The 25788-nt window shown below is 43.7% G+C and overlaps 1 protein-coding gene across 1 annotated transcript in view; it reads left to right on the forward strand.

Annotated features, from left to right (window-relative positions):
• LOC118097163 (N(G),N(G)-dimethylarginine dimethylaminohydrolase 1) overlaps positions 1–19445 on the forward strand; it is a 49068-nt gene extending 29623 nt beyond the window's left edge. The window contains exons 4-6 of the mRNA XM_035139845.2: positions 1527–1646; positions 15897–16040; positions 17035–19445. Coding sequence (XP_034995736.2) covers positions 1527–1646; positions 15897–16040; positions 17035–17151 — 381 coding nt within the window. The 3' untranslated portion in view covers positions 17152–19445. The remainder of the gene's footprint in view (positions 1–1526; positions 1647–15896; positions 16041–17034) is intronic.
• The last annotated feature ends 6343 nt before the right edge of the window (positions 19446–25788 follow it).

Below are 25788 nucleotides of genomic sequence, written 5' to 3' on the forward strand. Positions count from 1 at the left end.
TTTGTATAATATACAGTACACTTATTTTGTGATAATAAGACTTCCTTTTTTTAAATTACTAAATAATTTTTATTGGTTTTACAAATAAACACAACAATTTAAACACAACAAATACAAACAAAAGTAACAAGAAAAAAAGTTACAAAAAATGACAATAAAAACACAAAAATCAATATACCACAATCCTTTTCCATTAACATTGTAAAAGGGGACTTCCTCGAGTCCCCCCTATCTGCGGTTCATTTCTCATTCATCTTTAGCAATTTCTAATTCATTGTTTAAAACTCCTTCCATTTCAAATCTCTCATACATCAATTTGTTTAACATAATTCTCATACCCACAGTTTCTATGAACTTCTAAATCTAATATCAATATACAATTTTACCATATTTTTTAAAATAAACTTTAAAATCTTTCCAGTCTTCTTCTGTCACTTCTTCTCCCCGGTCACGCAGTCTCCTGGTCATCTCAGCCAGTTCTATGTACTCCATCATTTTCATTTGCCAATCTTCCACTGTTGGTAATTCTTGAGTCTTCCAGTTCTTAGCTAATAATACTCTTGCCGCCGTTGTAGCATACAGAAAAAAAGTTACATCTTTCTTGGGAATCTCTTTTCCAACTATACCCAGTAGAAAGGATTCTGGTTTCTTGATAAATGTGTTTTTCAACACACTCTTTAATTCATTATAAATCTTCTCCCAGAAATCCCTTACTAGAGGGCAAGTCCACCACATATGATAAAAAGATCCTTCCTCTTTCTTACATTTCCAACATTTGTTATTATGATTATGATAGATCTTAGCTAGTTTTACTGGTGTAAGATACCATCTATACACCATCTTCATTATATTTTCTCTTGAAAGATTACACGCTGTAAATTTCAAATTCTGTTTCCATAATCTTTCCCAGTCTTCCATCAAAATATTATGTCCCACATCCTTTGCCCCACAATATCATAACATTTTTTGTCAGCTGGGAGACTTCCAAGGAGCCATACATTGGATGCTCGAGCTCTTTGGAGGAAGAATGGAGTAAAGTGTAATCAATCAATAATTTCTGAAATCATAATTGTAATATTATTTTGATCATTATTTCCCATCCAAACCACATTGTAAGAATGGCAGTCCCGCTGGCTTCAGCATAACCTGCTTCCATGGAAAGTATTCAGGAGAAGGGTGCTTGTTACTAGGAAACAGTTGTGTCCTCTTAGCACTCAACATTTCTTTTTTTAGAGGCTCTTGAAGTGAAACTGTCAATTTTATGGAGACTTCTTTTGCATGTTAATGAAGCATTTTTTAATAAAAAAACCTACTTGTTTCCTGAAACAGTGGGGCACTGAAGCGCATGGAATGACCCAAAACTGCCCATGGAAAAATTGCTGTGGTTCTAAGAGTTAACTCTACATGTATCTTCAAGACACACAAATTCATTAATGCACTGGGGAAATGCAATTTATCATTGTGTTAGTTTATGAGGTTGCCAATCTTAACGCATTTCCCTTGCAAATGCCTTGATTTCTATACAGGATTATGCCGTTTCTACAGTCCCTGTTTCTGACTCCTTGCATCTGAAGAGTTTCTGCAGTATGGCTGGGCCAAACCTCATTGCTATCGGTTCAAGTGAAGCTGCGCAGAAAGCCCTCAAGGTAAAGAATGCTAAAAAATAGCCTGTGCTTTAATAACATTGCTTTTAGACTCTGTGTTTCCTTATAGACTCCGTGTAAGAGGGAATCCAGCCTATGCAAAGTGCAAGCGTCAACAGCCTCAGCAGCTTCAAAATAAAGAACCGTTTCAGCTGTGATATTAAATACATCTTTGTTATTCAGCAACCAGGTTTTTCACTTAAAAAAAAAAGTGCTAGTAACGTCAGTTTGAGGGGTTGATAGTTTAGGGCAGTGTTTCCCAACCTTGGGCCTCGAGCTGTTTTTGGACTACAACTCCCATCATCCCTAGCTAGCAAGGCCAGTGGTCAGAGATGATGGGAATTGTAGTCTGAAAACAGCTGGAGACCCAAGGTTGGGAAACGCTGGTTTAGGGGATAACAGCAGATGTGCAGGGGGAAAATAACACTTCCCTCTCTTGCTGTGGTCCTGCAGAGAAACACCCCCACACACACCCCCGCGGAAGCTATCATTTACAGTAGACCTTCCAGATACAAACTTAATTCGTTCCGAGGGTCCTTATGTACCCCGAAAAGTCTGCAACATGAGGTGCTGCTTCTGTGCACGCGCATGGCACAATACAGCACTTCTGTGCATGCGCGCACAGCGAAACCCGGAAGCCGCGTTTGCAACCCGAAAGTTACGTTACCCAAAGGAAACGTAACCTGAGGGTCCACTGTACTTGGAGTAAAATAAGCAGAATGTATGTTGAGAGGGGGGGGAGGTAACAGGAAACTGGAGAGAGCTGAATGAAATGGAGTATCCTGAAATAGGCATTGCTCGCTGGCTAGAACACTGGAGAAACCACCTGCACTGCAGCATTTTATTATTACGGGCCCCACTTGTGTTAGAGATGTAGCTGAAGCCAGAAGTGAAGGAAGCAGTGTTTTAAAAAGGAAATAGCAGTTAGGCATGCTTTTATTGTTCCGTACTCGCCTGCTCATCATTCTTCCCAGTCACTGCATAAGTTGCAGGCCGCCATTGTGTTCAATTATAATATCTGAACCCAGGCCAAAATGCACATGCTAAAGTAGTCATCAGGTTTGGGGGTGGGGTTAAGGGTGCTGCTATGATTTTTGAGAGCAAGCAGGTAGGAATGTTAGCATCCTTGTCAGAAATCTTCGGACCCCTGCTATTATTCACGTAAATTAACTAGCCTGTTTATGGGGTCTGTTGTATCATCTGGCCTTAGTGCATTCTCAGCGGTACGAGCGGTATTGGTTGCAAGCCCCCACCCCCCACTATCACAGAGTGTATATTACTCGGAATAGGACTGGAATGTGGCTTCTATTCCTTATCAGAATAGCAGTGGCATCTCATTCCAAACTCCTGTGAGCTCTTGTCCGCTGGGGACCTGTTCAGCAAAAGAGTGTAAGGGAAGCTGGAGAGAAAGTCCAGAGAAAAGATGGTGACTCTTGTTTGGATCTTTGCCATCACTTTAACTTGATTTAGGTGCCTAAAGAGAGATGGCGTTTCTGAACCAGCAGTAGAAGGGCTTCCCTGAAGGCAGCTTGGTATTCTGCAGTTTGAGCTGCCATTACTTGAATCCAGCCAACACCAAGAATCCCAAGGGGACAGATAAATCATACATTCGTGATTCCAGTACATATATTTTGAGCCCTCTGGTACTGAGGTATGAGCCATAGCTGCCAAGTCTCCCGTATTCCCCGGGAAACCTCCGTTTTTCCAGCCGTCCCCAGCTGGAAAAACAGATTTTGGAACTGGGCAGAGCAGCATCGGAAGTCGCTTCTGAGCTTGCTCCGCCCAGTTCCAAAATGGCGGCAGCGCTACTTCCGGTCTGCCAATCCCTTATTTTTCCGGCAGGAACTTGGCAGGTATGGTGTGAGCTTGGGGGAGGGGGTTATATACAAAAACTTACATGGGTAGTAAAAGGCTGAACATTTCCTGAGTTATTGTTACGCCCGACCTGTTTTTTGAAAATACATGGCTTGAAATATTCCCTCTGGTTGAGCATGCCATCATAATCACTGATCATTTGTTTTGGCAGATGCTTGCTGTCTGTGCTAGGGTTAGTAGCCTACTTTAAAAATATAACACTTGTTGCTGAGGGAGTTGTAAATGTTATGTTTATCTCTAGATTTAGGAAATTTGGTAAGGGTGATTTGCCCCTCCCCAACGAATAACCACACATTTGTCTTGTTAACTGGAAGAAAAAAGATCGATTTTTATGTACGGAAAGACATTATTTTAAGCAGTTTATCTGTTAAAGTGCAAAATAACCAATTGACTCTGGAAACCCTGTAGCTGGTTGACATTTCTAGAGCATGCATATTCTCAAATTCATGATTTGACTTCCACTGCCCCCATCACGAGCTTTAATTTCTTTCGGAATACCTCCGTACTAGAGAAAAACCTTTTTAATTAGCACATTAAGCCAGACAGAGTAGCCAAAAGAAGATGGATTTTTAAAATAAAAAAATCTGGCTGTGCTTCTCTTTGTTGTTCCTTATTGGGAGTGACACATGAAAGTCATTTCAAAGTCAATGTTCTTCAGTGTAGAAAGTTCATGCCACCCTACTGAAAGAGCAAGTTTACTATGATACCTGCGTGGCTAGCTTGCTATATCTAAAGTTGCAAAAACTAGTATCAAAGCAGAGGAAGATTGGAATTGCGTCGTGCATCAGTGTAAGTCAGGAGCCACGCACACTGCACAGTGAGGTTAACTGGTGATTTCAGGCTAAAGGAAGGAGATTTTGAGATAGGCAGGACTGCTATCAAAAGCAGGCAATTTCTAGGGCAGGTGCTTAATGGAAATTGGAAGGAACAGGAAATCTTCACTGTGCAAGAGTTCAACAATTGGCCTTCTGTGGTCGCTTGGACTGCTTTGGATCAGCAAATCCGTTGAGCTGGGGAGACTTCTTTCTGCACCACTAGGCTAGCCTCCTGCCCCCAGGTCACCAGTGTTGAAGTACGATTCAATGATCTGTCCAGCTGGAATGGAGTGGGGTGGAATGCACAGGATAAAAAAAAAATAGGGATGACATGTCATTTTGACAGCAAAATGGCATGGTCTGGTCCTGATAAATATCCATGCCTTCCAACATCTACAGTGTCTTTAATAGGATCAGTGGGTGAAGGTCTTTCGTCCAAGATTTAGTCTAGTGGCTAATGCTGGTTGTTATGAAGAAAGAAATAAAGAAAGAAAGAAAGAAGTCAGCCAATAGATATCTATCTAAGTATTATGCTTTAAATGGCCCCACTATCCTGTGTTTTGTTTCTCGAGTCACTTTTTAGCAGCCCTTAGAGTCCTGCTGAGGCAATACTTGAACGGATGCCTATTTCTGATGTAATTCAGTTAAAGTTTCATTAGCCCTGGGGACGCAGGCTAGACAAAATCACCACTAGGAATTACTGGAAGAACAAAAACCCACTTTATTCCTATTATGCTCTCCTTCTCATCCCTTCCTTCAAATGTAAATCCCAAGATTCTGCTTGTTTACTTGGCTGGCTGGGCAAACATGGATGTCCAGCTACCAGGCTCTGTCTACTCCTAGTCTAGAGCTTGTATCAACTTTACCAGGCAATGTACTTCTGTGCTGCTTGCCGTAGGTGGACAGAGGCTCTGACTTACTCAATATTGAGTCCGCTAACCAAAGAAGCCTCTCTTGTGCTTCAAGCCATCTGTTATTTTCAGGCACTTCAGAGCTATCCCCTTGGTTCCAAAAGGCTTTTGTATATGACAATCTGTATTCCCATTCAGGCTTAAGTACTATTGCGTAGGCGCCAGCAAAAAAACCAAAACAAAACTTTGTGCATATTTTCTGGAATATTATATACTAGTTATTTTCCAGTTCACTAGCTGCTGAGTTTACAGAGAAATGGAGAGATAACGTGCTTTACACTTGAGACTTCTGGCTGGTGCTGATCACTGTGTGCCACTGAATTGTTCTCCTCTTCATTGGGTTGGGTTCTTGGTGCAGATGTCTATTGGACAGAACTTAGTGTGTTCTTGGAGCTGGGAGAGAGGGAGAAGGCGGGAGGGTCTGCAAGGGGCACAGATATGCACATGTTTGGTGGAACTGCAGCAACTTGCAAATTTCTCTAGCATCTAAAACCCTATCTGAGAATACAGTGGTCCCTCGACTTATGAACTACTCGAACGGAAAACCGTTGGCGGTTTTATATGCGGTTTCCTCGACTTACGAATTTTTCCGAATATTTTTTACTACTTTTTTCCTATGGGAAACCGCTTTTCGACTTACGGACTTTTCGACCTACGAATGTGAATTCGGAATGGATTAAGTTCGTAAGTCGAGGCACCACTGTATTAGAATGGAGCAAATAGGTAGAGCCATATAACATTTCCTGGGTAGATTCTGTGAGGACTGCTACACAGAGATCTAAACAGGGGTTGGCTAATAATAATAATAATAATAAAGGTAAAGGTAAAGGGACCCCTGACCATTAGGTCCAGTCGTGACCGACTCTGGGGTTGCGCGCTCATCTCGCATTATTGGCCGAGGGAGCCGGCGTTTGTCCGAAGACAGCTTCCAGGTCATGTGGCCAGCATGACAAAGCTGCTTCTGGCGAACCAGAGCAGCACATGGAAACGCCGTTTACCTTCCCGCTGTAGCGGTTCCTATTTATCTACTTGCATTTTGACGTACTTTCGAACTGCTAGGTTGGCAGGAGCTGGGACCAAGCAACGGGAGCTCACCCCATCACAGGGATTCGAACCGCCGACCTTCTGATCAGCAAGCCCTAGGCTCAGTGGTTTAACCACAGCGCCACCTGGGTCCCTGGTAATAATAATAATAATAATATTTGTACCCCACCCATTGGACTGAGTTGCCCCAGCCACTCTCGGCAGCTTCCAGCATATACAAAAACATAATAAAACATTAAATATTAAAAACTTCCAAATACGGGGCTGCCTTCAGATGTCTTCTAAAGGTTATATAGCTACTCATCTCCTTGACATCTGATGGGAGGGTGTTCCACAAGGTGGCTGCCACTACCATAGCTGCCAAGTTTTCCCTTTTCTCACGAGGAAGCCTATTCAGCATAATGGAATTTCCCTTTAAAAAGGGGATAACTTGGCAGCTATGCACTACCGAGAAAGCCCTCTGCCCATAACCTCACTTCTCACAGGGAGGGAACCGCCAGAAGGCCCTCAGAGCAGGACCTCTGTGTCTGGACTGAATGATGGGGGTGGAGACGCTCCTTCAGGTATACTGGGCTGAAGCCATTTAGGGCTTCAAAGGTCAGCACCAACACTTTGAATTGTGCTCCGAAATGTTTGGAAACGCTGTTCCAAAAGGCATGTGGTGAAAATGCTTTTCATCCTGGGGTTCATATATATTCCCAACATATTGCTGTGTTAATTTTGGAAGTAATGGTAGTTTTCTACTACTTCAGCGTAGTGGATGCTGATTATTCTTAATTGCATAGCTGTCGTTGACACATTACTCTCCTAGTGAGACATTTGTCATGGGATATCAAAGTAATTCAAATAACACTAATTAGCTCCAAGTGTATCTGCAAAGAGCAAATTAGCACAATTTCTCAAGAGCATTCTGAATGTAGAAGAGTGCACAGCAGCCATTTAAGAATTTTACCACTGGCAATTGAGTAAGAGCCCAACAACCCGAGACACAGAGAGCTGTATCCAATGTTAATCCTGCTGAGAGTAGACCTATTGAAATGAGTGAACCTAAGGTAGTCATGTTCATTAACTTTCATGGGTCTCCTTGTAGGACTAGCATTGGGTATAACCACAAAGAGTCAAAGACGGCACAATGTGTCCTTGTCTACATACAGTATATGTGTGCAAGACATGCATGCTGATGGAATACACATAGGTATGTTTAACCAAGAGTCACAGTGTACTCTGACTCTCCCACCTGGCTTCCAAGACCAAGCTGCACCTTTTCTGAGAACCTGCTAAAACGCAACACAGTATCTCATGGGCCTGAATCTTCTGCCCTTCTTGGGCTCACAGATCAGTTCACCTGCTCCACAACTCCTGGGGCTATTGGAGAATTGTCAGCCATTTGTCTTCCACCCCTCAAATTCTCAGCTTTGATCTCCTGGTCTACTACTGTGTTCCTCCAGCTTAATTTTATTATTCAAATGAAGTTATTCTAGGTTTTTTGTTTTAATTCGTTCTCCTGCCAGGTTAACCACCTCCACTATTTTGGTGGTGTTGCTTTTCACTGAATCCACATGCTCGCTCAGATCGTCTAGCATTGTCACCCAGCAATCTTTTAAGTTCCTCTTTAAACGATGAATGTTGTTGCAATAACTCCCCCCTTCGCTGAATTAGTCAGCGTTGCCAACGTTATTGGGGCTTCCTTGGAAAGAGATAAACTCCCTGTTTAGGAAATGTCGTTGGGGGTTCAAATGTACCGAGAATATCATTGCAGAAAATGCAATTACACATTAAGGAAGGCGGATTTGGAATTCCAAATCTGGGATTTATACCATCATGCTTATTTATTGGCAATTATTGGACATTGGAGACCAGCTGATGGTCTTAATCTCCCAGGTTGGGCAACTAAGACGGATCCCTCCTCTTGACTCTCAGATTCCCCGTTGCCTTTTATTTCTCTGTGTCGTAGAGCGGGACTCTCTTAAACTCCTGTCCCACCAGTACTTCGAGGTCCGCCTAAAATAGCAATCTTCCCTTCCACTTAAGGTCTTTTAACAACAAGGGTACTCCTATCCAGCTACCGTGGCCAGTTACAGGCTTGGCTCTGGGTTACTGGGAATAATGCTCCTTTTTGCCTTAAGTCCAGGGCTTCCCTCACTTAGGGTCCCTCCCTGTTTCTGTTACCTCAGCACACAGGGCAACAAAGTGGCACTCCTGAGCTTCTCGTCCCTTCGCCCCTCTTCCGTGTAACTCGAGGACCTGACTTTATCACCCTTTAAGTCCTAGTGTCCCTTTCTTCAAGTTCACCACCTTTTGAGCCCGCCCGCCTTGCTGGATCAAACAGTCGACGACATTTCTTTGCACAACAAGAACAAGACTTTATTTTTAATATAACACATCCGTTTCAGTATTTCCTTTGTTTACAATATCCTGTCTTCATTCAGTGGAATAACAATAATTCCCACTCAATCTCTCCTAGCCACCACTATCCTGGCACCCCCCCTCTAACTTCCAGTCACCACTCTTCCCCCGCCCTCTTCTCCTGACCAATGGCTGCTCCCTCCTTTTAAAGTGCGGAATGTCCCGCCTTTCAGCAGCCAACTGTCACTCTTAACGGAGTGAGTGCAACTTAACTCTTGACACCCTGGAGATATTCCCAAGCCCTTTAAACTAAGACCCATCCGTCACAGCAACCCTAGAACATACATATACAGTGGACGCTCAGGTTGCGAATGTGATCTGTGCGGGAGGCATGTTTGCAACCTGCGTGTCTGCGCACACGTGGGTTGCGATTTGGCGCTTCTGCGCATGCGCAATGCGCAATTTGGCGCTTCTGCGCATGCGCGCATGACGAAACCCGGAAGTAACCCGTTCCAGTAGTTCCGGGTTCGGCACGGAGCCCAACCCGAAAAGATGCAACCTGAAGCGGCTGTAACCCGAGGTATGACTGTACTGGTATAGGACTTTTGGTTGGGTGGACAGTATTGGGATAAAAATATTTGAAAGGCTGATGCTGTTTTCAGGGCCTGCAACATTCCTAGAACCTTCAGCTTTTAAAGTATGCTGAAACCTCACATGATCAGTTCTGCCTTTCCCCACTATTCTTCCTCAAGCACAGAGATATTGTTTATTAAGCTGCGGGTCACTTTAGGCAGGCTTTGGGGTCCATTTTTACTGGGTGAGCCGGGTTGCCCCCTCACTACGGCAACATCTAGCAGGCACTGAAGCGCTGTCCCTTTATACATTTTCTGAAACATTTTTTTTTCCAGATTTCTCTCTCATTTTTGCTGCTGTTGCATAATAAACTGGGTAAATCTGTGATTGCGAAAGAGTTTAGCTAACCACAGAAATGCTGAGAGCACAGCAATTAACCATAGCAAAGAAAAGTCAGCAGAGAAATTAAGCTAGTAAACGAATGTGCGTTAAAAGTTTGGGACTCTTCTAATCATGTACCTCTGGCCACCCGGAGCTTGCCAGCTCTTGTGACTGGGGGAGCTGTCCGCTTGGCTTAACGTAAATAGGAACTTGGCTTCCCTTGTTCTTGTTCTTGTTTGCTTTCCTTTGCTTTTCTGAGGAGCAACTTCCCTTCTCTTCCGCTGTTCATGTTCCAAAAGACAGGATGTTCATTCTCCAAACTTTCTTGAATGCAACAGCAGTTTGAGCCATTTCCTGGACATGTTTTTTGCTTTCTGCAGGAGTTCCTATGCAATGGCTGAAGCTGTGCCCCCGGTGCCGTCTTGTTTCAAGGTTATATCAGAAGAGGCAGCAGAGCAGCTCAGGGACACGTGTCAAGAGTAGTGCAAATCTACACCAGAGTGCAGTTCCCGCACCTCTCAGGTTGGCGCCCTTGTGGGCCAGCACTCCATCCCCCCACCCACCCACCCACTTCTTGCCTTTACATACTTCTGAGAAGCCCCAAATGAACATTTCAAGTCAAAATAGAAGCTGGCCAGTGTGTTCTTTAATATCTATTACTCCACCTAGCTGCTAACAACTCCTAGCTGCGATTGGTAAAGCTATGGATCAGGACCAATTTGTATTTCCTTTTCTTCAACCCGTCTCCCATGTAGCGGCGGTAGGCTTTAAGCTCTTTGGCCAGTCCTCCACCATTGCCCACGTGCACGTTTGTGCGAGGGCCCTTCTGAGCTGCCCTAGCCATCTGCCTGAATGTCAGAGAACGGATGAGGAGGGAGCACATTTATTCGACCTACACCAGAATCGGGGGTGACCCCAAACCATCTAGGGAGACGGCTTGCTGCTGTTTTTAGCACCTCTGCAGGCGGTGAACGCAGCTGTTGTCAAACCGGCATCTGTTCAGGGCTGCCCCAAGTCGCCTGGCGACTTGCTGTTACAACTTCATGGTGAGTTCCTGCACCTATTTTCTTTGAGAGGAGGGGAAGCAGTGGTGGTGGTGATGAGGTGTACTCAGGGGCGTAGCCAGGATCAAAACTAGGGGGGGGGGGCGGCAGGCCATGGTCGTTCAGGGGCAGGGCCAAGGCATGTGAGGGGAGGGGCCACGAAGTGGGAATGTGGGCGGGGCTACAGGGCCAGCGGGCCCGACGACATCGTGGCGGCGGCGGCAGAGGCCACCTTGTGCTTTGGGGGCTGGGAGCGTTGGCGGCTACCCTGCTTGGCTGGAGAGGACGAGAGGGCCGGGCAGGCGAGAGGGGGTGGCAGGGCGGGCGAGGGCGAGGCAAGGCACGGCCGCAGTCACGACGGCTCCGAGGCGTTGCTGCATATCAGCATAATATTTCAACCATGTCGTTGTGTTCAAGCCCCACCTTAGGAAAAAATTCCTGCATTGCAGGGGGTTGGACTAGATGACCCTTGTGGTCTCTTCCGACTACAATTCTATTGATATATTACCATAGCATATGCATCATTCTGCTTTCTTGAATTGTCCTACTCCTAGGCATAGCAACCAACTCCTAGAGGCCTAGGTGCCCCCCCCTTTACTAAAGAGAGAGTGCCTTGTGCCTGCATGTGTGCATGCTGTAAATGTGTTTGTTGTGTGCAACATGCATGGTGCTGGTGTGAGTGTGTATTTGCTGTATGTGTGATGAATGCACATGTGGGTGCGAGTGATGGAAGCCTGCTGGGAAAGGTTAGCCACCCACGTAATAAGGCTTCCCCCATATCTACCACAAGTTAAGTTGGCTGTCCTGCATTCACTCTTTCCTCTTTCCCTGAACAACATCTGTTTAAAATAAGGTCTCCAGCAGCTGAAAGGAACACCAAACTAAATATGTGAAGTCTCATTAAAAAAATAAAAACTTTGATTTGACTGGAATGGGGCTCGAGGCACAATGGAACAATGAGAGCTGGGATGACAGCATGTGAATGAAGAATACTCAGTCTGTTTAGGGTCTTTGCTGGGCACATTTAATTGCATTCCTTGTTATCCTAGACCTCAGTTGGCAAAGTATGCCTTGTAAAAAACACAATTGGGAAAAATGAGATTGGGGGCTTCGGAAATTTCTTTGTTTGACATCAGGAAAGCGTGACTCAGGCTTTAGAGAATGCAGACCAAAAAATTGCCATGCACAGGAAGGACAGAATGCCCAGAAAAATTATGCTGGCAAATACCAAGGAATAGATGCAGGTGGGCTTGTGTGCAGGTGGGCAGTATGGCTGAGGGAAATGTCTTGCTAGAGACCTTGCTGACTTTCTTGTCCCCCACAATTAATGGTGTTGAAGAACATGTTGTTGTTGTTGTTGTTTAGTCGTTTAGTCGTGTCCGACTCTTCGTGACCCCATGGACCATAGCACGCCAGGCACTCCTGTCTTGCACTGCCTCCCGCAGTTTGGTCAAACTCATGTTCGTAGCTTCGAGAACACTGTCCAACCATCTTGTCCTCTGTCGTCCCCTTCTCCTAGTGCCCTCCATCTTTCCCAACATCAGGGTCTTTTCCAAGGATTCTTCTCTTCTCATGAGGTGGCCAAAGTATTGGAGCCTCAGCTTCACGATCTGTCCTTCCAGGAAGAACTCAGGGCTGATTTCCTTAAGAATGGAATAGGTTTGATCTTCTTGCAGTCCATGGAACTCTCAAGAGTCTCCTCCAGCACCATAATTCAAAAGCATCAATTCTTTATGATCAGCCTTCTTTATGGTCCAGCTCTCACTTCCATACATCACTACATGCATACATCTTTTAAACTTCTTTGTATAAAGGGTCACATGCAAAAGGTATTCTGAGACTATATAAATATAAATATTAATAGCTATTACACACACACACACAGCATTCTCCAATAATGCTTTTAATTGCTGGTTTGATTCCCAGTCAAGCTGATGGGAGTTGGCTCATTGCTGACTTCAAATGCAGAGCCACCCCTGCACCACATGGCTATGACTCCACTTGCATAGACCTGTAGGTTGTCACATTAGAGACAAAACACTGCTATCTTAAAGTGTTTTGTCTCTTTCTTTTTTTCTGTTGGCCCTATTTTCATCTAAGGAATGTCGGAGGGTATGGATGGAGAAATAATGTGATCTGGTATAAGTTCGATTCCATTGTTTCTATGTGATTCCTCAAATCACAGCTGTGGGCCCATCCTTATACCCTCTTTTCAAATGTGAGTTACTTAAACCAATGGTTTTCAACCAATGTGTCGTGGCCTTGAATGATGGTCAGGGGTGCCACGGGCAACCCTGGCCTCTGCCCCTCTTCCCTTCCCTCCTGTTATATACTGAGCTGAATCATAGAACAATAGGATCCAGAATCAGCAGTCTGATTGGTCCACAGGAGCCACCCAATCCAACTCCAGGTGGAAGTGAATCCGCAACCTGATTGGCCTGCAGGAGCAGCCAATCAGATGGCTGGCAGAAGGGAATCCGCAACCTGATTGGCCTGCAGGAGCAGCCAATCAGGCTCCCTTCCTCTGATGTCCTCTTGCGTCTCTGCCTCCCCAAAGGCTTGCACAGCTGTTTGTTGCAACAGCCCTGCTACAAGCTCCCCAGGCAAATAGTGCCTCTGGGGCTGGCCAGGGGGTGCTGGGTGCCAGGAGCGGGGGTGGCCTCGGAGTAAGCAAGCAAGCAAGCAAGCAGGTGAGGGAGTCCACCAGCCCTTGCTGTTGGGAATGGACAAAAAAGTCAACAGGCCCCTGTGGGGCAGTGTAAGGAGGCACCTCTCTTTGCGGCAGGTGGGGCAGCTCAGAGACTATGGGCAGCAGCAGTGGCTGCCCAGAGGATCTCCTAAGGAGAGGGGAGAAGAGAGGAGGCTGAGGGAACACTCCACAAGGGAGGGTGTTCAAAAAAAGGGTGAGAGGCTGCCAGCTCTGCAAGCAAAGGGTGACATAACTGGGCTCCTGAGCCCCACAGGGGCGCCGAAAAAAGAGTGTAGTTGGGTGAGGCAGCCATGGACTCAAAAAGGTTGAAAACCTCTGACTTAGACTATTAAGGTAAATAAAAGAACGTAAAATGTTTCGTTTGATATTCTTCCACAGACACTTAACTATGTGCACAAACTATGGGATAGTATACAACACAAGATATTTACTTTGTTGTTTCTATGTTTGTATTTGGTTCACATCTTTGGATTTGTAATAATAATAATAATAATAATAATAATAATACTGTAATAATAATATGCTATGTTCTTTCCAAATGCCTTCTGTTATTCCAGAGTTTGGTCTTGGTTTAATTTTCTGTTTCACTTGGGGGTCTTACATCTCTCAGAAAGTATCGCTCAGTAAAAGGTTACATATTCTGAGGAGTCGTCACATACTGTAAACAAAATCAAAAGGTGTTTGGTTTCTGTGCCTTCTGTTTAAATCGGGCATCCCCAAACTTCGGCCCTCCAGATGTTTTGGACTACAATTCCCAACATCCCTGACCACTGGTCCTGTTAGCTGGGGATCATGGGAGTTGTAGGCCAAAGCATCTGGAGGGCCGCAGTTTGAGGATGCCTGGTTTAAATGATTGCTTGCAACTGACTCAAAATACATTCCTGAGAACTGAGCAACTGCTTCCATAAAAAATTACAATAGCAGGGACTTATCTCCCTTTTCCCTTCAAGAGTGAGGCACCCAATTTGTGTCAGATCATATCCAATTGAAGGTTCTTTTTGCACTGATACCAGGAAAATGATGCTACGATAAATTATATACCTTAAATGGAATCTAGACAGATTTACTATGAACAGATCTAGCACAAACTAAATTAATTCCCAACCAAGGTAATCCAAATATTGTCCAAAGGAACAGTATTTGCAAACGAACTCATCCTCCTGCTACCTGTTTGATCTTGAGATCTATCTATTTAATTGGTGCTAAATGCATATAAGAGCATGAATCTGTTGCAAGGATCAACTAGTTCAGCGTTTCTCAACCGCTGTTCCGCGGCACACTAGTGTGCCGCGAGACGCTGGCTGGTGTGCTGCGACGTGCGGTGACGAGAAGGGCGATTTGCATTGTCACGTGCCCAGCGGCTGCCAATAGGCAGCGCTGACCTGCCGGAAAGCAATATTTCTCCTCCTCTTTCCCAAAGCTCAGTGCAAACAAGCCTGGCGGCCGCCAATACACAACACTGACCCGCCGGAAAGCAATATTTCTCCTCCTCTTTCCCAAAGCTCAGTGCAAACGAGCCTGGCGGCCGCCAATACACAACACTGACCCGCCAGAAAGCAATATTTCTCCTCCTCTTTCCCAAAGCTCAGTGCAAACAAGCCTGGCGGCCGCCAATACACAACACTGACCCGCCGGAAAGCAATATTTCTCCTCCTCTTTCCCAAAGCTCAGTGCAAACAAGCCTGGCGGCCGCCAATACACAACACTGACCCGCCGGAAAGCAATATTTCTCCTCCTCTTTCCCAAAGCTCAGTGCAAACGAGCCTGGCGGCCGCCAATACACAACACTGACCCGCCAGAAAGCAATATTTGGCAAGTGTTTCTTACAGTCATAATTATAATATAGGGCGGCACAGAGTTAAATTTTTTAACTTTTTTAATGGTGGTGTGCCTCGTGATTTTTTTCACGGAACAAGTGTGCCGTGGCCCAAAAAAGGTTGAGAAACACTGAACTAGTTCACTGTTCCCTACCCTATAGTGGTCAACCATATACTCCTGCTCCCTCTGTGGCAATCAAAAGTATCACTGCTTCTGCCGGCAATCTGAAGTGAAACAGTCCAGAATTTCTACCAGCTTAGTTTATCACTTCATTCTGAGTAACTGATATTGAGGATTGAAACTTCCATAGAGGGCATGTGCTATTGTCAACTGCAAACCTATACACCCTTACCTACTGGTAAATCTCACTGAACTCAGCTGGTTTGCTTCTGAGTAAACATGTACAGCAGACTTCCCCTGTAAATGCCATAGCTCTTTCCTAGAAACTGATGGAAATGCAGGTTTTACTTTCAGCGACTTGCTTTTAAGAAATCCTTCCGCCATCTTGGAAAGCATGCAGTCCTAAATTGTACAAATGGAATTCGTTATGACTTTGCTTGTTGCTAATACGTTTGGTACTTGGAAGTGCTTGGTATGCATTAGAAACCCCTCTGCGGCAGCAGTAGTACCTTTGTGCAATTATTTCTTGTAACCCCCTCCCAGAAGAGCCCATTCTCTGCCTTACAGCTGATGAAATCTTGCTCTAAAGGTCTCTCCACCTTCACTTTCCATAACAGATGATGCAGCAGATGAGTGACCACCGCTACGACAAGCTTACAGTTCCTGACGACGCTGCCGCAAACTGTATATATTTAAACATTCCTGGCAAAGGTCATATCTTGTTGCACCGAGCCCCTGAGGAATATCCAGAAAGTGCAAAGGTAAAAAAAAGCAAATGGAACAAAAGCTCCTTCTTATAAGGTGCTGATCAATGCTAAACTAAAAAAAAAATAGTGGCTGTGTACGAGAAGACGTGGAACGTTACTTTAGCTGTGCCTTCAAATACTAGCCATTTCCACTTCCCCTTGCACCGAAGTGCTTCGGTGCGTTAAAGAGGAAAAAAGGAGTGGAAAGGTGAAAGTTTTATGTGCATGGTGCTAGCAAAAAATAAATTAAGCAATGGGTCTTCTGCTGTGAATTCCAACAGCTTTTCTTAGCTGCTCCAGGTGATGGCACAAAGGTTGCCATTTTCAAGGATGTACCTGAGCGCAGAGCATTTTTGTCTCATTCATATGTGTTTTCATGACTAAAGCATAGGAGACCTGGTTACAGTTCCTGATCCTTAGCTGATCCTTCATAGCTCTTTTACGTTTTCCATCATCTCTGCTTTGTAGAGGATTCAGAGTGCAGGTTTGGGATACTTGCTGCTACTGTAGTATTGTTTGGTTAAATCAGTTCTATAAGTGATTCCGACACATGCTGCAATTTTAAACCGCCGGATTTTAAATTTTAAACCTGCAGGTCTTTCCTTGGTTCGCACCATTAGCGCACTTGCATTTTTTGCTCTGATGAACCCTGTATCCCCTTTCCAGTTTTGAACAATTTGTTGGACCGAGAGAGGTCTTTAACCAGGCATCCAGAAAGTGCTTCCCCAAAAGGCCTCTTTTTAGCCCTTGTCAGACTGAAATATGTGCTCCCAGTGTGATCTGGGAGCTGTAGACTTGTGTGTGTGTGAGTGAGTGAGTGAGAGAGAGAGAGATAGAGATTTCCAAGTCAGAACAGCGGGGGGGGGGGGGGGGGAGGCATAAGTAAATATGGAACCAAAGCACAATATTTTAGTAGCGCAACCTCTTATACTTAGAAACTGTTTCTGTGAGAGTAAGAAATTCGCAAATATCAACCTTTCCCCTCTTGTTTCTTTTTCCCCCTAAATAGGTCTTCGAAAAACTGAAGGACCACATGTTGATCCCTATAGCGAACACAGAGCTTGAAAAAGTAGATGGGGCACTCACATGTTGTTCTGTCCTTATTAATAAAACTTCACAATTATGAGTTTACAGACTCCCTCCCTTGTAACTGGCAATAATGTGTACATGCAAGGCAGACAAATCTGTACCCACTTTTTATTGGTTCCCTTGACAATCTACTGTACCACTGTGCTACTAACCTTTGTTTACAATGGTGCCCTTTCAGGTGGTAATTTTATATATATATATATATGCTTTTTTCTGATGTAAAAGGACTTTGCTGCATGTTTGTCTGGACTTAACCGAAGACCATTATGACAATTGGTGGTTTATATAGTTGGTGTGAAACTGATCTAGAAAGCAGATCGTAGGGGGCCGCATCTAACATTACTTTTAACTGACACAAACCTTATGACCCAGGTCTTAAATGCTACTTTATAGAGTGTTCAGATCCCTATTGTGTACATTTCACTCCCAAGGCATGCTTTAGGTCAGGGGTTCCCAAACTAAGGCCCGGGGGCCGGATGCGGCCCAATCGCCTTCTAAATCCGGGCCACGGACGGTCCAGGAATCAGCATGTTTTTACATGAGTAGAATGTGTCCTTTTATTTAAAACGCACCTCTGGGTTATTTGTAGGGCATAGGAATTTGTTCATAGTTTTTTCTTCTTCAAAATATAGTCAGGCCCCCCCACAAGGTCTGCGGGACAGTGGGCCGGCCCCCTGCTGAAAAAGTTTGCTGACCCCTGCTTTAGGCGCAGGATTCCAAATGTATGAGGCAAGGCAAGTCCCCTTAACAGCACATGCGGACAGGTGCTAGAGAAAGTATAACTTTTCGAATTTAGCCTCCCTTCACACAAGCCAGCTTTGTAAGGGTGTGTTGTGTCCAGCAGTATGCTGATGACTGCCCACCTTGTGCCCCAATGTAATGCAGGGGTTAGGGGGATGATGGTCCAACTCTTTGCTTCTGCTGATGTTGACTTCATCATGGGAATTTCAAATTTGTTCCCGTAAGGGCTTTCTCGTCTTCTTTCCCCATTGATCTGCCTACCTTCCATCCCAGGTATTCATGGTAAAAAAAAAAGAACTTTAGAAATAACAACAAAGCTACGGGTTATCTTCATGTTTGAAAAGAGAAATCGCAGAAGAGGCTAATTAATTCTTCTTCCCTCCTGACCACTTTTAAAAACTAAATATTGGTCTTCAAGCATCTTTTCTACCTTCTGGGGAAAAGTCATGGTACTGTATATTTTCTCCCATGGGTAAGAAAGCAGCTTGAGGAGGATTTCATTGGGGGGGGGCGTTTGGAAATGGTTAGATGTGAAAGGCTTTAGCAACCCCTCCCCTGCTTATTCCTCCACTTGGACTTGAAGATATCCACAGCTGTTTTTCTTTACAAAAGGACCACATGTGACTGCCATGTAACTTCTGTAACCTCAGGCTTGAGCGATAGCTGGGACATAAAGGGCTCAGAGTAATACCAATGCCTTTAACTGGGGATGCATTAAGATGGATTTCATGCCCTCAAATCAGACTGTTACACTTGGGTGGCCTCTAGTCATTTCCCCTTGAATTTTGGGGTGCTTGCTCATTAAAGCAAGATCTTTGCGCCTGTGTTAGGTGGGTTGCTTTTGTGCTTTGCTGAAGGCATCTGTTGGGATTGAAATTTACATAGCGTGCCACCACGCATGAGGCTTACATTAGTTCTTGCTTCAATCCATTTTTAATGTACATGTGAAATCTACATTGGCCGCAATACTCGTGTTGCAAAGCTGACATTGGTTCTGACATCTGGGCTCCATTAAGAGTAATGCAGAAATCAGCCTCGGTTTTATTCACCCCTGACTTTTTCTCTTTTGTTCTGTGTCTCCCTTTCTCGTTTTTCTTCTTCTCCTTCTCCCTCCCCTTCTACCTGTGCCTTCTGTTTCTCTTGTCATCTCTCTTCCAGAAATCCCTATTATAAAAGTAACTTAAAAAAAAGAAAGAAATTCGATAGCATCATGAACCTGGGCTTCTGCATAGTCTTTTTTAGAGTACCAGCTGCAATGTGAAATGTACTGTGCTTTATTATTTCACAGTATTGTGTTGCTGCTCATGCCATGAAAGTCCATTAGAAGAGAATCGTGAGCGGAATCTATTGCAAATGACGAGTGGCACCTAGGGGAAAAGTGTTACCGCAGAGGAGGATTCTCAGGGGGGATTTCATTCTGATACTAGTCTTGAATTTCAGCAAGGCTTAAACCACTTGTAAGTTTATCCTAGTGTATCCTAGAAGATGAGACAATTGTCTCTTTGTTTATCCACTGGATAGGCAGATAGCTCATAAATAAATATTATATCAATCTTGTTCTAAGAATAATCCACGTGTTTATGTGAATCTCGAACTTAATGTTCTGACACCCATGATGTTAACAAATTTCTTCTTCATCTCACCTTCACCTAGGGTATTTTGCTTTACTTTTCATGGAATGTTTTTTTTGTTTTGAATTTTTGTTTGATCAGAGTTCTTCTGAGAGCCAGCAGTGAACTTCCTGAGACATTTTGGTAGTGAGAAAGAGATTGCAGGAGTTCTAGCTGCAGAAGTTTTGCTTTGGTTTTTTACTGTGGTGTATTCCTTCGAATAAGGAAGAGAGTTGTCTTCCAACAGGCTGCCATGACTACTCAGTCTAAGCATTCAGGTTGTTGTGCTCGGAACAATGAATATCTTGGATGATTTTTCTATTTTTTTAATTGTGCGACTGTTTACTATGGAATTCAGCTGAAAGAAATATTTCCTAAGGTAAATTCTACAACACAAGGCCTTAGTCGTAATGTTTTTTCACCACACACACAAAGAATATAAATAATCCCATTCTCTTGGAACTAGACTCTACAGCTAATATAGAGCTATTGCTATTGCCAAAGCCAATTCTCCCCTTCATTATCTAGAGGTTTGTAACATAATCACAGTGAGTATCCTTAAATGTTATGGGTGGGGTTGGGGAAAAGAAAAAAGGGCATGGAGCTGTTGCTTTCAGCTACTGCCCACATCTACCTAATTTTGGCCTGAAGCACTGAAGTGTTGCCTAAATAATTAAGCCTATGTTTGGCAGTTTGCCAGTTGTACAATCAGTAGGCTCAAATGGTGAGACCTTTCTTACACACCACTGCTTCAAACTTTGTTATTGAATATTCCATTATAGAAAATAACCATGTATTTAGAAAACTGCTATTTCCATTGAGAGTAGTTCAGCCTGGCCTCCTCTCAGTCCTGATATGGTTTAAATTCTTCAAGGTGTATCGGGGGGGGGGGCATTTCTTTTAAAAAATGCAACACCCTTTCCTTGAAGTGTAGTCTAGATTGGCAAGAGTCCATTTGCCACCTGTTGGATTCAGCTGGTAAGGAAAAAGTTGGATTCAGCTGGTAAGGTAAAAGTAAGGTAAAAGGACCCCAGGACAGTTAAGTCCAGTCAAATTTGACTATGGGGTACGGTGCTCATCTCTGCTTTCAGGCCGAGGGAGCTGGCATCTGTCTACAGACATCTTTTCCGGGTCATGTAGCCAGCATGACTAAGCTGCCTCTGGCGCAGTTGGACACCGTGACGGAAGCCAGAGCCCTTGGAAACACTGTTTATCAGGCATCCCCAAACTCGGCCCTCCAAATGTTTTTGGCCTACAACTCCCATGATCCCTAGCTAGCAGGACCAGTGGTCAGGGATGATGGGAATTGTAGTCTCAAAACATCTGGAAGGCCGAGTTTGGGGAAGCCTGCTGTTTATCTTCCCGCTGCAGCGGTACCTAGTTAACTACTCACACTGGTATGCGTTCAAACTGCTAGGTTGGCAGGAGCTGGGACAAAGCGACATAAACTGGCCCTTAGCTTCTGATAAAATCTAAAATGACCTCCCTTGCACTACCCAATTCAATGTTCGGAACTGCTTAAATGAAAAGATGGCAAGCCTAGCACTGTTGTATTCTGCAACTTACTTTGTCCCACTGTTTCTTCTGTCGTCCATGACCTGCCCAGAACTTTACACTCCTCCACCCCACCCCCCCAAAAAAACCACTTTGGTGGTTACAAAATTGGAAGCCCCAGATAAGCTCCCCCATTCAATTTTTTTTATCCTTGTGTTGTTTATTTTATTTTGGGGTTGAAGAAAGTGATGCAACTTGTGGGTTTCCTTGTTGGACAAAATGTGATTGGTGTCATCTAAGGTTCCCCTCCGTAGGCCAACAAGAAGTTTGTATACATGATGCACCTTATATTGCTACACTTGGCATTTTTTTCCACTCCCACCCACACCACAAGGTATACACTCAGTTGAAATATTTCACAGATATGCCCCGTTTTAGAAGTTTACTGTGGCATTTTTTGTTAAGGACAGGCGGAACACAACAGTCCCCATAAGATGGAACCATAGCTCAGGCAGAACATCATGTTCAGCTTAGTGAAGAACTGTCAAAATCGCCCTCCCTGTCTTCTCCCTCACTGAAAGCAAACTCTGGTACAATCTCAGCACTTATTTAAATATAGGCAGGGCAGAATCCATTTGAGTAAGAATCAAATGTTTCTCAGGAGTTGGTACATACCCATACAAAAGAGAGACTGTTGTTTTTTGAAGAGCATTTTTTCATCTCTTAGAAGCTGTGAGCAAAATATCAGGGACCTTACTTGAAATCCCAGAAAGCTTGACACTGGATGCTTGATGGTGTAGTTTGTATGAGATCTATGAATCAATTGCATTGTGTTGCTTTACTGTGCACAGATATGACTACTAAATTACCACAGTATTTTAGACTGTTACCTTTGAGAGACCTTTATTACAACCCAGTATATTGTTGCCCATTTTTTTGTGCCAAACATCTACGCATTCCATAGTCTGTTAACACTGGAAAATGTTGATCCACATTTTCCATTTTCTTTCGTCTTCTGCAGTTTCAGTACTTCATATACACACCTATCACTATGGAATAAAGTGTCAGTTGTACCTGGGACTATGTGTGTTTTGTTTCAGTAGACGACTTAAATTTTCTGCTTAGTTTGGGTTTACACAAAAGTTTGCATTATTTTGCCAGCCATGCAGCCTAATTAGAGAAGTGGAGTTTAATAATAGACATTGCTTTTCAACATTGAGTTGGAAACTCAACAACAACAACATCTGAAGAAGTGTGCATGCACACGAAAGCTCATACCAAAATAAAAAACTTAGTTGGTCTCTAAGGTGCTGCTGGAAGGAGTTTTTTTAATTTTGTTTCAATGATATAATTATAATTCAATTTATATACCATCTCTTATCAGAAGACCCCAAGGCAGTGCACAACATTAAAAACACATAACAGAACATCAATGATATAAACATAATTGAAACATTAAAAAACATACTGACAAATCTAGTTTGCGACTTAGGATTTCACAGTGAAATCAATGTGAAAAAATTAGTCATGACTGAAGTCTCATTAATTTTAACGGGAACTAGCAGTGCAGTTCTGTATATGTCTACTCTAGGAGAGACCCAAATAATTTGGCTGCCTGAGGGAAAGGTCAAGATTCCACCCCAATTCTAAATTCAAAAGCTGACTGGAATGGCCGTGGAAACTTATTTCAATAATTGCAATGGAATAATGCACCTGAAGGGCAATGGGCTACTTGTGGGGGGTGCAGGACAGGCCACATGGCATACAAAGCCCTGTCCTGGGTATGACCCAGGAGGTTCATCCCTGCTCCCCAACCCTCGCAGCCTGACACAGTTGCCTCCCTCTCCCAGCGGTAGGGCTGGCGCTGTTCTATACAACAGTGTTTCCCAACCTTGTGCCTCCAGCTGTTTTCAGACTACAATTCCCATCATTCCTGACCACTGGTCTTGCTAGCTAGGGATGATGGGAGTTGTAGTCCCAAAACATCTAGAGGCACAAGGTTGGGAAACACTGCTATACAAAATCGAGACTGTCTGAGCTCAGTGGCACCTACCGGTAGTCAAAAATTAAGTTTGTACTGTACAGGATCACTGCTGGGTAGAGCAATCCTAACCCTGCATGGAGCAGGGTGTGTGTGTGTGTGTGTGAGAGAGAGAGAGAGAGAGAGAGAGAGAGAGAGAGATAAGAGTGTCAGAACCACTCTCAATGGGGGTGTGTCTTGGTTTGTTGTTTTCCTGCACCAGCTCCAAGCTGACACAATATTTTGCCTGCCCCCCTCACCTGGCAATGGGGCTAACATAGGATCCAGCTTAGCTTTGCTTGGACCAACTCCACCTTGGCTCCTACACCATTGGTAGCCTCCAAACTATTTGGAGAGAGGTCAGAGTCCTCATGAATCAGTGGTAATTGTTCCACCAGTGGAGAGAGGACTAGACTTCATCCTAAACTCCACCCAGCCAGATGGTTCCCTAACAAACAATGGACCCAACCCATAGTTCATAAAAGCAAAATATTCCCGACTATTATGTTGGTAATGCTAATAATGCTAATAATAATAATAATAATAATAATAATAATAATAATAATAATAATAATAATTTATTATTTATACCACTCTGGGCGGCTTACAACAGAAAAATGAAATAAAATAATCTATTAAACATTAAAAGCCTCCAGTCAAGAGCTATGAATGTCACATGTGGATGACCTGGATACAGCATTGATCTCCTTTCAGAGCTCCTTCAGAAGGGAGAGAGAGCAATCTTCCTCTTCCTGATAAGGAAAACTGATTTCATCAACTGATAGCTTACACGGGGAGAGAGAGTTTCTGAGATATGGTATGAAAGGAGGGAGCAGGGGGAGGCTGTGTGTTACAAGACTGAACGTGGTGCCTGGTTGCTAGTTCCTTACTCGACACAGAGGTACACAAGCAGCTGCAACAAGTATGCACACAATTGCACCAAATCATGAACACGCTGACTTGAGAGGATATCTCTTTCAGCATTGTCTCCTAACCCAAACCTTGTTTTTGTGCCATGGATCTTTTGCCCAACATGGGACTTGAACCCATGATGTTCCCGTGCTGGGAGAGAGAGAAACCTATCTGTCCACTTTCTCCATGCATACACTTCTATCACGTTGCCCCTTTCTCTACAATGCAGGTGGAAATTTCAATCTAGTAGCTATAAATTACAGTATAATAATTTAAAGTAATGCTGGAAATGATTTTGGGGGGGAGGTGTGTTGGGGTGAAAGTGTTAAACAGCAGAGACCTCTAGTGGGCACTCAATAATTAGCACTGCCTCAAATTTGCTTCAGCATTGTATCTCCCATAGTTTAGGGAAGCTTTTAATGTTTGATTTCTTTATTTTAATGTTTTGTTGGAAGCTGGCTAGAGTGGCTGGGGGAACCCGGCCAGATGGGTGGGGTATAAATAATAATAGATTATTATTATTATTATTATTATTATTATTATTATTATTATTATTGTATAACGATCAGTATTTTGAAGGAAGGTTGGCATTATCCAAAACATGTTTTACTTTTGTGGAAATAACAATCTCCACCACCTACTAAAAATGGTGTGAACACTGTTTACAGATTAAGTCTAAAACACACTTTCTTGTGTCTGATAGTATTATGGCTATAATATAATATAATATACCGGTAATAAAATTACAATATTATATTATTACTGCTAGCCTCAGACTATAGTGAAGAAGGTATTATTACCAGTGCAATCCTACTCACATGACTACTCAAAAGTAAGTCTAATTGTTAATATCTGTTAACATTAACTAGCTAAAATGAACATCTATTTAAAGGGTCTTTTCACTAGTGATTACTTTGATAAAATGTGACTGTAAAAAAGGGGAGGAAAGAAACAAAGAAAGAAGAAACTAAAAAACACGTCCCTTATAAAAATGGCTTCAGGGCTAGGCTAGATAAACCGTAAGAGGCAGATAGTGTGATGGTGTCACAAAAGGTTAGCTATTTAATTCATTCTTTAATTTATTGTTGTATATTTGCTGCCAGAGGGATGAGAGTTGTCTGTGAGATTTGCTGTCTCAGGTGGAATGAAGCACGTACGGTACAGTATAATACAATTCTTACAGATTTTTTTTACAAGGGATCCTATTAAAATCACCTTCAAATTATAGTTCATGTTTATACCTGTGGACTGCACCCAAAAAACAAAATAAAATACAGATGCAGTGATTCGCTGCACCCCAAAACACAAATCTAAGACACACATCCCAAAGAATTTGCATGATTTTATACAGATTCCCAGCAAAACCGCTTAGATTGTTTCCATATTCATAGACTAAACTGGGAATAGTCACAGGCGTGGCACCGGTTCCTGGCACCGTCATGGTGCAAAAACATTACAGGGTGCGGATCCTCATGGAATACTTGGAGTTTTCTCCTGGCATCTCCCCAAACCAGAGTGAAGGAAAAGGTTACACCTGTGTCCTCGGACTGTACAATAAAAATAACTCTATGGCACCAGTATGGAGCTTAAGCACATATCCTCATGCATCCTCTTGACTTTTTATATGTGACTAGCTGACCCGGCCACGCGTTGCTGTGGTTCTTTCCTGTGATTCCCCCCACTCTGTCCGTACACATGAGTTATCCTGCCCCCTCCTCTCCCCACCCCCGCAGCACTTCCGTGTGACTGGCCCCACTCTGTCCCGACCCATGAGCTGTCAAGTCCCCTTCTCCCCCCACCCCTCCAGCACATCCCTGTGACTGGCCCCATCCTGTCCTGACTCATGAGCTATTGAGCCCCCTGCTCCCCCCACCCCCTGTCTGAGCCCTCTGTTCTC

Source organism: Zootoca vivipara, chromosome 15 (genome assembly GCF_963506605.1).
Source record: "Zootoca vivipara chromosome 15, rZooViv1.1, whole genome shotgun sequence".
NCBI lineage: Eukaryota > Metazoa > Chordata > Lepidosauria > Squamata > Lacertidae > Zootoca > Zootoca vivipara.